This window comes from Typopeltis vanoorti, chromosome 24 (genome assembly GCF_054136105.1).
Source record: "Typopeltis vanoorti isolate ZY-2024b chromosome 24, IOZ_Tvanoo_1.0, whole genome shotgun sequence".
In the NCBI taxonomy this organism is placed as follows: Eukaryota; Metazoa; Arthropoda; class Arachnida; order Uropygi; family Thelyphonidae; genus Typopeltis; species Typopeltis vanoorti.
Genome location: NC_143572.1, coordinates 39,744,630 through 39,759,165, shown reverse-complemented (window position 1 = coordinate 39,759,165; position 14,536 = coordinate 39,744,630). Strand labels below are relative to the sequence as shown.

The following is a 14,536-nucleotide window of genomic DNA, read 5'->3' as shown; positions in this document are numbered from 1 at the left end:
TCGATTGTTTGTCTTAAAGTGAAGATCTGATCCTGACAGCCTCTATTTGGCCTGAATCCAGCTTGTTCTTCACCAAGATTTTCTTCCACAATTCTTCTCAACCGTTTCTCAAGTATACTTGAATAGATCTTGCCAGGAACACTCAGTAGGAAAATACCTCTGTAATTCTCACATTCAGTTTTATTTCCCTTTTTATATATGGGTACTATGAGAGCTCTACTCCAATCATCGGGAATTCATCCCTCTGTCCAGGCTTTCTGAACTATGCAGTGCAGCCACTGTAAGACTCTTATACCACCATACTTCAGCATTTCTGGTCAAATATCATCTACTCCTGCTGCCTTTCCACATTTCAAGCCTTTGATGGCTTTTTCTACTTCTAGTATGGATATGTATTCCTGACTGCATGCCTGGTCACTGTTTTTTACCACTGTGCTGTCATCACTGCTTGTTTCATTTAGCAGCTTTTCAAAGTAATTACTCCATACTTCAAGGATATCTTTTTCTCCCGTTTTCATGTCACCTTTATCATCTCTAATTCCTTTTACAGCACTCTTTCCTCCATTCTTAAGCTTCTTCAACAACCTCCAGAATATTTTGCCACCTTCTTGATATTTATTTTCTATATTCTTGCCAAAGTCCTCCCATGACTTTTGTTTAGCTAGTTTTACACAGTGTTTAGCATTCTTGCATTTGTCTCTATATTCTCTAAGAGCACAAGCTGACTTATTTGACAGGAACTTTTTGTATGCTTTCTTCTTTTCCTTCACTGCCTCTTTAACTTCCTTTGTCCACCAGGGAGTTCTTTTTTTTTTTACCCTTGCACACAACCTCACCACATGCTTCTCTGGCAGAATCAATCAATGTTTTCTTCAGAGTTTGCCACTGAATCACCAAGGTTCGATTCCTGTTCTCAAACTGTTTCATTTTTTCTTCAATAATCTTTGTGTATTTTAGCCTACAGTTCACATCTGAGAGCTGCTCAAGTTTCATTCGCTTTAAAACTTTCTTACATGTTATTCTTTTCAATATGAAATTCAATTTTATCCTGCTCAAGACTAAATAGTGATCACTTCCAATTTTAAATCCTCTGTACACTCTGGTGTCCTGCACCAGGGAGAAAACATCACTATCAACAATAACATAGTCAATGAGACTTTTCTTATTCCTAGCCTCTTCTCTCCATGTGAATTTGTGCACATTTTTATGTTGGAACATGGTGTTAGTAATAACCAGTCCATGTCCTGAGCAGAAATCCAACAGATATTTGCCATTATTATTAGCTTTGCTCTTTTCTCCAAATTTTCCCAAAATATTTTTGTATGTCTCACAATCATTTCCTACTCTGCTATTTAGATCCCCAACAAGGACCAACTTTTCATTTTTCATTGTGCCAGTGGCTTTTTCTAAAGCCTCAAAAAATTCCTCCACTTCTACCTTAATAGAACCTTCTGTGGGACCATAGGCACAAATAAGTCTCATTGTCCAGTTCCCCATTCTCATATTTGCCCACATTACTCTACTTGAGACTGACTGCCATTCAAGAAGATTAGCCTCGTATTTTGTGTTGAATACTATGGCTACTCCTTCTTTTCCTTGATTGTCATTGCCTGAATATAACATTTTGTATTTATTGCTCAGAAAGATCTCACCAGTTTTGGTCTTTTTTGTTTCAGTCACCCCTATTATGTTGATCTGGTACTTATCTAATTCCTCAGCTAGCTCCATTTCTTTGCCATTCAGGCTTCTTACGTGGATAGTACCGATCTTTAATTCTGGTGATGTTGAGTTGGGGTTTATTTTCAGATTTGTTCCAGTAGCTGACTTTTCACTGATCGCCCTGGTTCCCTGGCGAAAACAAATGGGGGCCTTGTTTAACTGGGCGACGCCCCAGCCGGCATGAAATTTTGTCATGTTGTACCATCATTCTATATTTTGGTTTAACCAATAAGAATACAATTTGGTCGGCTAAATCCCAAATTGCCAGCCCATCCTCGTCCGTTCAGTATCCAAGTAGATACCCAATAGGGTGCACCACGAGAATGTGAGGATTGGACATTAGGTCAGAAGCCCTGGTCAGTTCTCCGCATTCCTTTAAAGGCTATGTGGAGGTCTCCTCTCAGTTATACAGCTTTGACCCTTAAGCACCGGGGCATTTTTTTCTTTATTTTATAATTGCTACTTTAGATAATGTAAAAAATATATATATATATTATATGTGATAGTCATTCAGTTGTTAGCACTTTGTCTGCTAATGGGTTCAAGGAGAAGTATGATAGATTGTGTGAATAGTTTGGGTCTATGCGTTGAGTTCAGACTCTATGGAAGTACTTGTACGATAATAATAATAATTTTGTACCACTAGCTCCACAGTTAAAGGCAAAATAATCACCTTCTTTCCTGTTTCTCAACATGCTGCCAACAAAAGCAGCACTTGTGGCTCACCCCACAAAATCATCCCAGTAAGTGTAGTTGGTATTAATAGCTAAAATTTTGATCATATCATTAAGAGTAATGACCATTATATTAAAAATTTAATTTTTAACTAGGGTTTAATTTCATATCTCAATTATTCATATGTATTTAATCATTTTTTTTTTATACAGGAGGACCAGGAGTGTTTTTTGGCAGTGTGGCTAGTCCATCAATTGGAATGTCTCCTCAGATGACTCCATGGAATCAAGGTGCATCACCTGCTTATGTGAGCACTTGGTCTCCAGGTTTGGGAAGTGGTATGACTCCTGGTGCAGCTGGATTTTCTCCTTCTGCTGCTAGTGATGCAAGTGGATATAGTCCTGGATTCAGTCCAGGCTGGTCTCCTCAACCAGGATCTCCAGCATCTCCAGCATCTCCCTACATTCCCAGTCCAGGCGGGGCATTATCTCCAAATTATTCTCCTTCCTCACCTGCTTATGCTCCAACGTCTCCTTCAATGACACCTCAAAGTCCAAGTTATTCACCAACATCTCCTTCTTATTCACCAACCAGTCCAAGTTATTCACCTACTTCTCCTAATTACAGCCCAACTAGCCCCAGTTATTCACCTACAAGTCCCAGTTACAGCCCAACTAGCCCCAGTTACAGCCCAACTAGCCCCAGTTATAGTCCGACTAGCCCCAGCTACAGTCCGACTAGTCCCAGTTACAGCCCAACCAGCCCCAGTTACAGCCCAACTAGCCCAAGCTATTCCCCAACCAGTCCCAGCTACAGTCCTACGAGTCCCAGCTACAGTCCTACAAGTCCCAGCTACAGTCCCACGAGTCCCAGTTATTCACCTAGTTCTCCAAATTATACACCTGCATCACCCTCATATTCTCCAACAAGTCCAAGTTATTCACCAACAAGTCCCAGTTATTCACCAACTTCACCATCTTACAGTCCCACAAGCCCGAGTTACTCTCCCAGTTCTCCTAGCTATTCTCCTCAGAGCCCAAGTTACAGTCCTGGTAGTCCTAGTTATTCACCAAGCAGTCCCAAATATTCACCTACATCACCTTCTTACAGCCCAACAAGCCCAAGCTACTCACCTGGTTCTCCCCAGTATACCCCTGCCTCTCCAAAATACAGTCCCACATCACCTACATATTCTCCTACATCACCGTCATACTCTCCCTCCAGTCCAAAATATTCTCCCACCAGTCCTAAATATTCTCCTACAAGCCCAACATACACTCCTACATCTCCAAAATACAGTCCCACTTCGCCTCAGTACAGTCCATCATCACCAAAGTATTCACCAACTTCTCCTACATATTCTCCCACATCTCCCAAATATAGCCCAACAAGTCCTACTTATTCTCCCACAAGTCCTAAAGGATCAAGTTATTCTCCTACTAGTCCTGGGTATTCACCATCTTCACCAACATACAGTCCAACAAGTCCTAATATAGATGATGACAGTGATATGGAATAAAGAAAGATGCACATTCGTATAAATGACTATTATTATATGTGTGAAGAAAAGGGAAGTGGAAGATAGTCTGTGTTAATATTTATGACCAAAAAAAAAAAGTTCATTTTTTTTTTTTTTATCTTTGTAAATGTTTTATCTGATAAATTTATAATGCTGGATACAGCCTGGTATCTTTTAGATGGACAATATGCACCTTTGTAAGATGTGGTATTCTTTATAAAAGTATATCATAAAAATACTGTATCTACAATAATAAATAATGTTAATATTATTGTATAGAATTTTTGCTATTTGGTTAAGTGTATCAAAACAAAATTACACAAATTAGGTCAGCATTCATAGAAATCATGAAAATAGCTTTCAGAAGATAAAATTTTATCTTTTCAATTGGAAAAAAAAAACTTCTGCAATTTACACTGTTAACTATTGAAAATCATTTCATGTATCAAGTAAATGTCTAGAAAAGCCATTGAGATCAATTGCCATCCTTTCTCAAATATTGAAATATTCTAGCACTTTGAAAGACTTTAAGTGGGAAAAAATATCAGTTAATTAGTTACTGATTTTTGAAATTCCTTCCGACTAATACAGTTGTGGAGGCTGTGTAAATTATATAGTATTCTAGAGGTTTTTAAAAATATATTTCTCTTTATCGGAGTATCAAATGTGCATAATGCTGCATTTTCTCTTCCTAATAAATAGATAAATCCACCGTATTATTAAAGTGTCTTGACTTTTTATGATTAATTATTTTCTGGTGGGATACCTGATATTATGTAACACTAATATAGTGTTTTTCTTCTAAATTTTTTTGACCATGACTGAGTGCGCGCGCACACACAATAAACTGAAACAAATGTTTCACAGAATGATATATGCCCTTACTACATATAATAAATTAAGAACAAAAATGTAACAAAGTTGATATCAAATATAATTTTAAATTATATATTTAGTTTAATCCTTTATCCAAGTGTAAGCAAACAAAGTTTGTGCCTGAAGTATCTTTAGGACTGGGGCAACTCATGGCAATGGTGGACTGAGTTCTCATGGAAAAAACTTCAAACATCTTTCTGTAATCCAGAGTATTTTAATAATGTGTGACACCGTTTGGCAACTGGCATATGGAAATATGACTCACAAATAATCTCACCATATAGCATTATACATGTCTACAAGGAGATGTGCTTTGCATTATGGGATACTAAGGAAAGTGATGAGAACTCAGTCCACCTTTGCCACGAGTTGCCCCAGTCCTGAAGATACTGTAGGGACATACTTTGTTTGCTTTCACTTGATAAAGGATTAAACTAAATATATAATTTATAGTCTAACCAAGTGAGAAAAAATTTTCCAACAAAATAATTTTATTATCATTTAAATACATTTACTCTTGCATTAGCAGGAGCGAACAACATTTTCTTAATTGTGGCAACCATTTATGTTTTATAGTTAGATCTGAACACTTGTACAAAATCTGTGAGATCCATTCTATTTCATCTAAAAAATGCTGGGCACAACCTACTATATTGATTTCTCAACCTACTAAAATGGGTTGAACCAAAGTTTGAAAAATACTGCTCTGATACAATATTTCATGACTTTTTCAGTCGACTTACCTTCATATTAGTCTTAGTTGTCAAGTCTCTGATTTGATAGGCTCTTAAATTTCAGTCTTCCAAAGCATTATTTCTACGCGTGGATAGGCTTAAAAAAAAAAAAAAGCATTATTTCATTTGGATGTTCTTCCTGTTATATTTACTTCAAATACTTGCTTTACTGCACATTCATTTCTATTGCTGTTTAAGTCACCATACTATCTGAGATGAACTCTACTTATACATTCTTGAATATTAGTACTGTCAAGGTTCTTTCATGATCATTATGTTCTTAATATAATTCTGTTGTCAGTGCTTCTCTTCACTTATTTTCGTTAAAAAAATTCATATCTGTGATCTCCATTCTTTGATAAAAAACTGTTATAACCTGATTCTGAGCTCTGTACGTTAATATTGGTTTTATCGTTATCTTTTATACAGTTAGCTTGGTCTTTCAGCTAATTTCTCCTTATAAATTTATTCAACTGATTTCCCATCATATTCGCTTTACATATTATGTTATCTATTTGTATATTTAATTTTGCCAGCTATAAAACTGTGTTCTAAAATGTGTCTGTTCTGCTCCACAACTAAGAATGCAATTGATGTTTTCACAGTTGTAGTCTTATTCTTATTTTCATATCAAATTTGGCTAAAGACTTCTGAAAAACTTGAACAGATTTATTTAAAATGATCATATCTATATAGAATAAAGAATTAAACTGAAAATTCCTATATGAATATCAAGATTAATACTATTTTCCTTAATAATATGGTCCATTACCAGTCTTACACATGATTTAGCATCCAGCAATCATCATATTCATATTTATCATTTCTAACTGCTGATTATCAATATACAGTATATACACTTCTGTAAAATCAGTAAAGCTTGAAATAGAGGTGTGTTAGGTTCCCATGCTTTTTCAACTGTTTGGAATAAGATCAAAACCTGGTCTTAATCCAGTGTGTTCATACCTGTTTTCCCTTCAATAGTTTATCAAGTATGCTTGTATAAATCTTTCCTGGAATACTTAAGGCAACTTCATTATAGTCTGAATGTGCAAATTCTCACATTTTTTATTTTCATTTTTATAAATTGGTACAATGAGAGTTCTACTCCAGTCATCAGAGATTTGGATTCAGAACCAAGTCTGCTGGATTATGCAGTGTAACCACTGCAAAAGTTTTATATCATCATCATCAACAGCTTTCTTCTTCACTCCACTACTGGATAAATGTCTCTCCATGTTTCTTTTTCTACCTGAAGTATTGACATGCATTCCTTTGAATATTTAAAAACTTTTCGTAGTAATATCTTTTACATCAACACCATGCCATGCAAAAAACTGTTCCTAAACATTTTGTCATATTAATGATATTTATTTTCTATATTCTTTCCAAAAAAGCTTTGCTTAAGAATCAAAGCTACATTGCTGAGTCTTCACTTTTTTATGGTGCATCTTGTTAATAGGAAACTTGGATATTGAATGAACGAGCATGGCCTGACAATTTGGAATTTAGCAAACCAAGTTGTACCTAAAATACAAAATTATGGTACACCATTATCATATTTCATGTCTGGTTAAACAAGGCCCCTGCTTGGTTTTGTCAGGGAATCAGGGGTGAACAGTGAAAAGTCAGCTACTGGAACAAACTCCAAATCACCATGAGCAGAATTCAAGATTGGCATCATCAATAAGAGGCATTAACAAGAAAGCACTTCTTTCCTGTTAATGCTTCTGCGAACTTCATTTAAGTTCGCAGAGGAACTAGGAAAGTAGGCCAACATAATTGGTGTTAACTGAAAACAAAGAATGCAAGCGATTCTAAATAACCATTACAAGATGCTATATTCAGGGAATAATGATCAATGAAAGGAAGATGTACCTGTAGTGTTCAACAGTAAACATGAGGACAAGCTTCTTGAATGGCAAGCAACATCAAGCAGTGATGTAGCCAAACACCAAAATGGGAAATTGGAGAGAGAGACTTTATTTGTGCTCATGGTCATACAGGAGGTTCTAAGGAAAAATTGGGATAATTTTGCAAGTCTTCAGAAAAGAGTAAAAATAATAACTTCAAGATGGACTAGGGAATTTAAAAGGTTTACTTGAAAAGAAGAATACATATTGAAAGTTTTGGGGGAATAAATCAGCATGTAGTCTGTCAAAATGCAGATAAAAATGTAAAAAGCACTGTGCAAAAACAGGTAAACAAGACTTTTGTTTACTTTTTTGGTAAGAATATAAAAGATACAAGAAGAAGAAACAAAATGTTCTTCTGGCTATTGAGCTTAAAAATGCAGGAAAGGGTACTGTAAAAGGAATCGGAGATGATACAGGTGATACGAAAGAAGTGACAGCATAGTTGTAGAAAATATGCCAGAAATATTCATATATGGAGGTGTAAAAATTTTACAGTGGATATGCATAAATCAGAAGGCAAATAATTGAAAAATTATGGGAATATAACAATGAGCAATCTGCGTGGTTAGCCGAGTGGCTATGCATTTCGCAACCATATGCCTGGGAAAGGAGTGTCCTGGGTTCGATTCCCGTCGCTGACAAGAGGAGCTTAAGGATCTTTCTCAGATCCTTAAGCGCCAAGTTAGCCGGTCTTGGGTGTGCACTGCAGGGTTTTTCCTCCCGCAAGCAGGCATACCAGCCCCATGAACACACGCAACTACAGACATGGGACACGTCGGGAGGCATATGGCTAGCCACCTCATCCTCAGGATAGGTACAGCTTAAAAGGGCTAAGGATAGCCTTGTAACAGTACATGAAGGGAAGAAGAAGAACAGTCATCATTATTTAAGTTTTGTGGATCTGGAAATGGCATCAGACAAGGTGCCAAAAGAAAAGCTTTCAGAATGCTGCAATTCTGTTGTGTAAATGGAACATATCAATACATAGTCTATATTTGAGTTGCATGTCAACAGTAGGTACAAGAAGATGGTCTGATGTTGAATGAGGTGCGAGACAAAGGTGCACATCATCATCATCAAATTCCTGATATAAACCCTCAATGGGGTGTACAGGATATGAGGTACTACATGAAAAATTTACATCATTACATCAACTTCCTAGCTACAATTTTCCTCCAAATCAGTCTGTTACCTGTCAAGACTCCAATATTATCAGATCTTATATTTCTGTCTTCTAAGGCACTTTTTATATCAATCCACCTATATCTTGGTCTTCATCTGGATGTTTATTCTTTCTGGGCAGAGAACACTTGTTTTGCTAACCACCTTAGATTAGCTATTCTAATGCATTCCAGGATGCTGATAATTTTAAGTTCTTTCCTAATATCCTCGTTTTTAATATGATATTGCCATTGATGCCATCTGTTCATGCCCCTAATCTTTCTCATTACTCTCATATCTGCAGTCTCTAGTCTTGGTCAAATGTTTTACTTCTGACCCAGCTCTCAGATCCATTAGTTAAAATTGGTTTGAATACTGTCTTGTATACAGCTAATTTAGTGGTTTGGCTAATTTCCCTCTTATTCCATATAAATTTATTCAGTTGACTTCCAACCATAACAGCTTTGTTGAATCTGTTGTCTATTTCCATGTTTATTTTTTCCAGCTTCACTAAAAATCATGCATAAGTAGCTGAATATGTTTTACTTGTTCTATAGGTTCTCCATTCACTATGCAGTTGATATTTTCAGTGTTTCAGCCTATTTTCATTGTCTTTGTCTTTTTAATGTGACCTTCATACCATATCTATTACAACAGTTATTCACTTTAGTCAAGGAATCTTGCAGACTTGTAGTGGATTTACTTAGAAGTATAAAAACATCATCCGCATAAAGCAGAGAGCTGAGATTAACATCTCCAATTTTGATATCAGGTTTAATATCACCTTTCTTTCATAATGTGATCCATATAGATAATGAATAACAGAGGGGATATAGTACATCCTTGTCTGACACCAGATTTAATGTTAAACCACCTTCCTGTACTTCCTTCAATTCTAACACTGACTTACAACTCAAATAAGGACTAAGTATTGCTTGATATAATGCTCCATTGACACCATATAACTGAAGCGTTTCGAATACTTCTCTCTTGACATCAAAAGTCATTGCCTTTTCCAGATCTGCAAAACTTAAATACAGATCTTTGTTATATTCCCATTAATTCTCAAATGTCTGTTGTAAAGTGAAAATCTGATCCTGACAGCCTCTATTTGGCCTGAATCTAACTTGTTCTTCACCAAGCTTATCTTCCACAATCCTTCTCAACCGTTTCTCAAGTCTACTTGCATATATCTTATCAGGAACACTCAGTAATGAAATACCTCTGTAATTCTCACATTCAGTTTTATTTCCCTTTTTATATATGGGTACTATAAGAGCTGTACTCCAATCATCTGGAATTCCCTTCTGAACTATGCAGTGCAGCCACTGTAAGATATAGTACATCTTATACCTCCATACTTGAGCATTTCTGGTCGAATATCATCTCCTGCTGCCTTTCCACATTTCAGGCTTTTGATGGCTTTTTCTACTTCAAGTATGGATATGTATTCCTGACTGCATGCCTGTCAGTGTTTTTTTTTATCACTGTGCTGTCATCACTACTTGTTTCATTTAGCAATTTTTCGAAGTAATTACTCCATACTTCAAGGATATCTTTTTCTCCTGTGTTCATGTCACCTTTATCATCTCTAATTTCTTTTACAGCATTCTTTCCTCCATTTCGGAGCTTCTACAACACCCTCCAGAATATCTTGCCACCTTCTTGATATTTATTTTCTATGTTCTTACAAAGTCTTTCCATGACTTTTCTTTAGCTGGCTTTACACAGTATTTAGCTTTCTTACATTTGTCTCTGTATTCTCTAAGAGCACAAGCTGACTTATTTGCGAAGATGTTTTGATGTGCTTTCTTCTTTTCTTTCAGTGGCTCTTTAACTTCTTGTGTCCACCATGGAGTTCTGCTTTTTTTTTATCCTTACAGACAACTTCACCACATGCCTCTCTGGCTGAATCAGTGTTTTCTTCAGGGCTTGCCACAGAATCTCCAAGGTTTGATTCCTGTTCTCAAGCTATTTCATTTTTTCTTCAATTATGTTTGTGTATTTTAGTATACAGTTCACATCTGAGAGCTGCTCAATACTGAGGTTGAAATGTGAAGTGTTACTTTATTAATGTTAAGTAAAGTAATTATTCTAATGTGTGTTGTCTCCACAAATTCTTCACTATGAATACTGACCGCTGTGTAATCTTAAAAGAAAGACTTGCTTTCTACAAATGAAATGAGTTTGTTACTAATGTGGGCATGCTGATAGATCCTGATATTGTAGGGCTCTCAATCATCCAACTGTATGGTAAAGGTATTGTGACCTAAGGACAGATAAAATATATGAAACATGTTGCATACTGTGGCAACTAAATGTTAAATGATTTTCCGTCTGTTAATGTAAATTTATTAGCATTGACAAAAATATTGGGTACTGAAGCTTAATGAGGCATCACAGGATTTGATATAAACCTGAACTAGCAATGCTAGTCGTGTGACAAGATAGATCTTTTGAAGATATTTTCTCAACTTTGTTTCATTCTGCTTAGTGGTTTTGTTTTGTACTTCAATCATGTTACCATTTTGAGGGAAATGTAAAGGACATAGATACTGAAATTATTTTAAGTCTCAGATAAGTATTAGGAACAACATTTCACATGCTGTATAAAATACAGTTGCCTACATATGAGTTGAATTTCTGCTATAAATGATATCCTCAGTAGTGTTTGTCTGGCTTTCTCAGTGGGAGCCAGACCTAGAAGACATACCAAGGTTGAATTAATGCAGAAGTCATGTTTCCTGCTGATGAGACATCAGTAAACACTGAAACTAGTCTGGGTAGTGACCCTTCCCATAAAGCATGGCATTATACACATTTGAAAGGATGGGATGTTAAGCCAATTTATGTGGTCATCGGCCTCTGTATGCAAGTAGCTTAATCATCATGCATAAACTTTCTTTACTTACACTTGGGTAAAAGATTAAACAAGAACATTATTTCTTGGCATGTTTAATTTGTAACCAAGTGAAAATATTTTCTACACCTATTTCTAAAAAGTGTTTGTTGAGATGGTGTGGTGGGATGGAGGAAAACATTGCAAAGTTTTGAAGAAAAGCAGTATTTGTAATGCTTGATGCAGAACAAGACAATTTTATAGTAATGCTGATTTGCCTTAAATCCTGAACTGTAACATACTATATTTAAAGAAGATAACATTTGTCCATCAACCAAGTACTGATTAAAATCTCTTCTCTGCTAGAATTTGTTGTGTAAACATTTTAGAAAACCTTAAAATTAGAACAGACGAGCCTTGGTTTACAGTTGTAAATATAACACCTTCCTATCATTCAAAATCTTACTACGTAAGTGTCATCTTGAAACATTTATTCAAGGCCATCATATATATATATATATGATGGGAGGCAGTTTACTGCATTGGTGGAACCGTGCTCCAGGAAATTGATGAGGCACGAGATTTAGGAGTGTTGGTGGATAAGGAATTGAAATTTAGGGGACACATTGCAAAAGTGGCCAAATCAGCTCATCAAATCACTTGGTTGCTGAAGAATACGTTGGCAAGCAGGTTATTGTTCCTCTGTATCGAGCCTTGATAAGACCTCATCTCGACTACTGTGCTCAGATTTGGTCACCTAGGTTTCTTCTTGATGGGGAGGAGGTGGAGAGGATCCAGAGGCGAGTGACCAAGATGATAGCAGGTCTGTGGAATGAACCGTATGAGAACAGGTTGAGGATTTGTGGGTTGCAAAAATTGGTTGATAGGCAGAGGAGGGGAGATATGATTGAGACATTCAAATTACTGAAGGGTTTCTATAAAATTAATTCAGAAGATATTTTTGAGAACAGGGCTGGTTGTGGGAGGACTAGGGGACATCCATGGAAACTGGGCAAAAGTGTGGTTAGTAAAGGTGTTAGAGCTGGGTTCTTTACTTTTAGAGTAGTGAATGAGTGGAATGCGCTCCCTGAGTCTGTGGTGGATGCTGTGACAGTGAATGAGTTTAAGGCGAGGTATGATAGATACTGTATGAATGTCGAATAGTTGTGATGAAAATGATTTGGGGCCTCCCTCGATGAGTCTAATGACTCCCTGGAGTTGCCCGTAATAATAATAATAATAATAATATATATATATATATATATATATATATATATATATATATTATTTTTTAATATTTATCAACACATAGAGGTAGAACCTGTAAAACCAAACTTTGGTGCCATGTGTAGACAAGGGTAAAAAAAAAGGAACTTATTGATGTTTTTCTTGAAGAGTTGGGAGTTGTTGGAGAACACTTCATGAGGAAGGCCATTTCAGAGTAGAGAGGCACATATATAGATTGAAAGAGGAGGAGGAAAAGAAGTAGCTTTGGTGAGTTGGCAGGTTGACTGCAAAAGAATGTTGGGCAGCTGTTGCTTGGTGGGAAGCAGAAGAATGACAGGAGAGTTGTTCCTTCAAGTTCTGTAGGATGGTGTAATGCTTTCCATATTCATGTCCCTGTAAGTGAAACTTGGAATAAAAAATAGCATGTGCTCAATTCCTGTTTCTGGTATTGGTCCATGAAATAAGACTTGAATCAAGGAAGAACATGATCTGAAGTTGGATATTACAAATTTTGCATGCCAGTAGACTATCTGATCTTGAAAAAGTATGTTGACAAGTACTTCCTTTATAGGACATCACGAACTCCAGACTTTAATCTGTTTCTTAACCTAAGTTGAAAGAACCACTGTGGGAAATGCTTTATCATTGATGAGGTTTCTACCAAAGGGATCTGATTTATCAAATGCATTAACAAAAAAGGTTTGCTGGTGGTAATGTGACTTACCCAAAAAGGCAGCAGTGGTAGGATAGAGTGGGGATTATATTGAAGGCCTGTAAATGTATTTGGTTAAATAAATGGTTAAGTCAAACGTTTTTTTTTTTTTTTTTTTTTTTTTTTTTTTTTTTTTTTTTCAGCTACACAACCCTCCTCAGCATCAAGAATTTTTAGGTGTATCCTTGGAATAGTAATGAGAGTGGTATTTGTTGGGTAGATTTGAGTTAGTAGCTGTATGAATTAAAAATTACGTTCAAGCAGAAAAGAATGGCAGTATTTTTTTTAGAGGCTGATTGATTTATGCCAAGAAAGGCTAGTCAATGTCAGTCTGAGAAGAGATCTGAGCCTGTATAGTATTTATTTATTTTGTATGGGGTTCCCCCATCCTTTAGGACTGGTTGAGCCTTCCTTAATGAGGGATTAAATATATTTTATGACTAGATCCCTGTGTTCATGGAGCTGGTTTGCCTGTTCTGGGGGATGAGAAACCAGAGTTTCAGGGTGAAAAAAACCTCTACCTTCAAAAGACAGGAATCGAACCCAGGTCTTTCTTTCTGACCATAGGGCTTTGTCTGTACTGACTGAGCTATGGAAGTTCACCTATATAGTGATACAAGTAGAGCAATACATCAGAACCAGAAGACTTGGCATTTAGGTTATTTAAGATTCATGCCAGTTTCTACCGTAGAATACATCCATGTCTATCCCCAATACACAAACCTCTAAAATTTGAAAGCATCCTGACTATCCAGTTAAAATAATACATGATAGATTCATCTAGCACAAATTTTACTTGATTAACACATCTTTACATACCCACTGTTCAGTAGGAAAAAAGAGAGTTTGTGTCATTTATAAATTCTGTTGTTGAAGGATCTAGAGGAAGATAATCTATTAACCCATCGCAGTAAACAAACCTTCAGTTAATATAATATACTTCCTCTCCATCCCAACAATAACAGAAGTTCGCAACTAGTACTAGGATTAATATCTACAGGAACTCAGTTTCTTTCTAATGTTTGCTAACATCCGAACTTATGAGGTTCCGACCAAAATCCGTATGATCTTAGATGTAAAGGGTACGACAACAGAAGCCAGTAATATCCAAAGCCTCCATATTGCATTTAGAACCACATGCCCTTTGCAGGGAAGATA

General features: G+C 36.3%; 1 protein-coding gene across 1 annotated transcript in view; it reads left to right on the top strand.

The window, feature by feature from the left end:
• The window catches only part of Polr2A (RNA polymerase II subunit RpII215), a 224,370-nt gene extending 219,741 nt beyond the window's left edge, over nucleotides 1-4,629 (top strand). The window contains exon 24 of the mRNA XM_090413957.1: nucleotides 2,607-4,629. Coding sequence (XP_090270083.1) covers nucleotides 2,607-3,913 — 1,307 coding nt within the window. The 3' untranslated portion in view covers nucleotides 3,914-4,629. The remainder of the gene's footprint in view (nucleotides 1-2,606) is intronic.
• The last annotated feature ends 9,907 nt before the right edge of the window (nucleotides 4,630-14,536 follow it).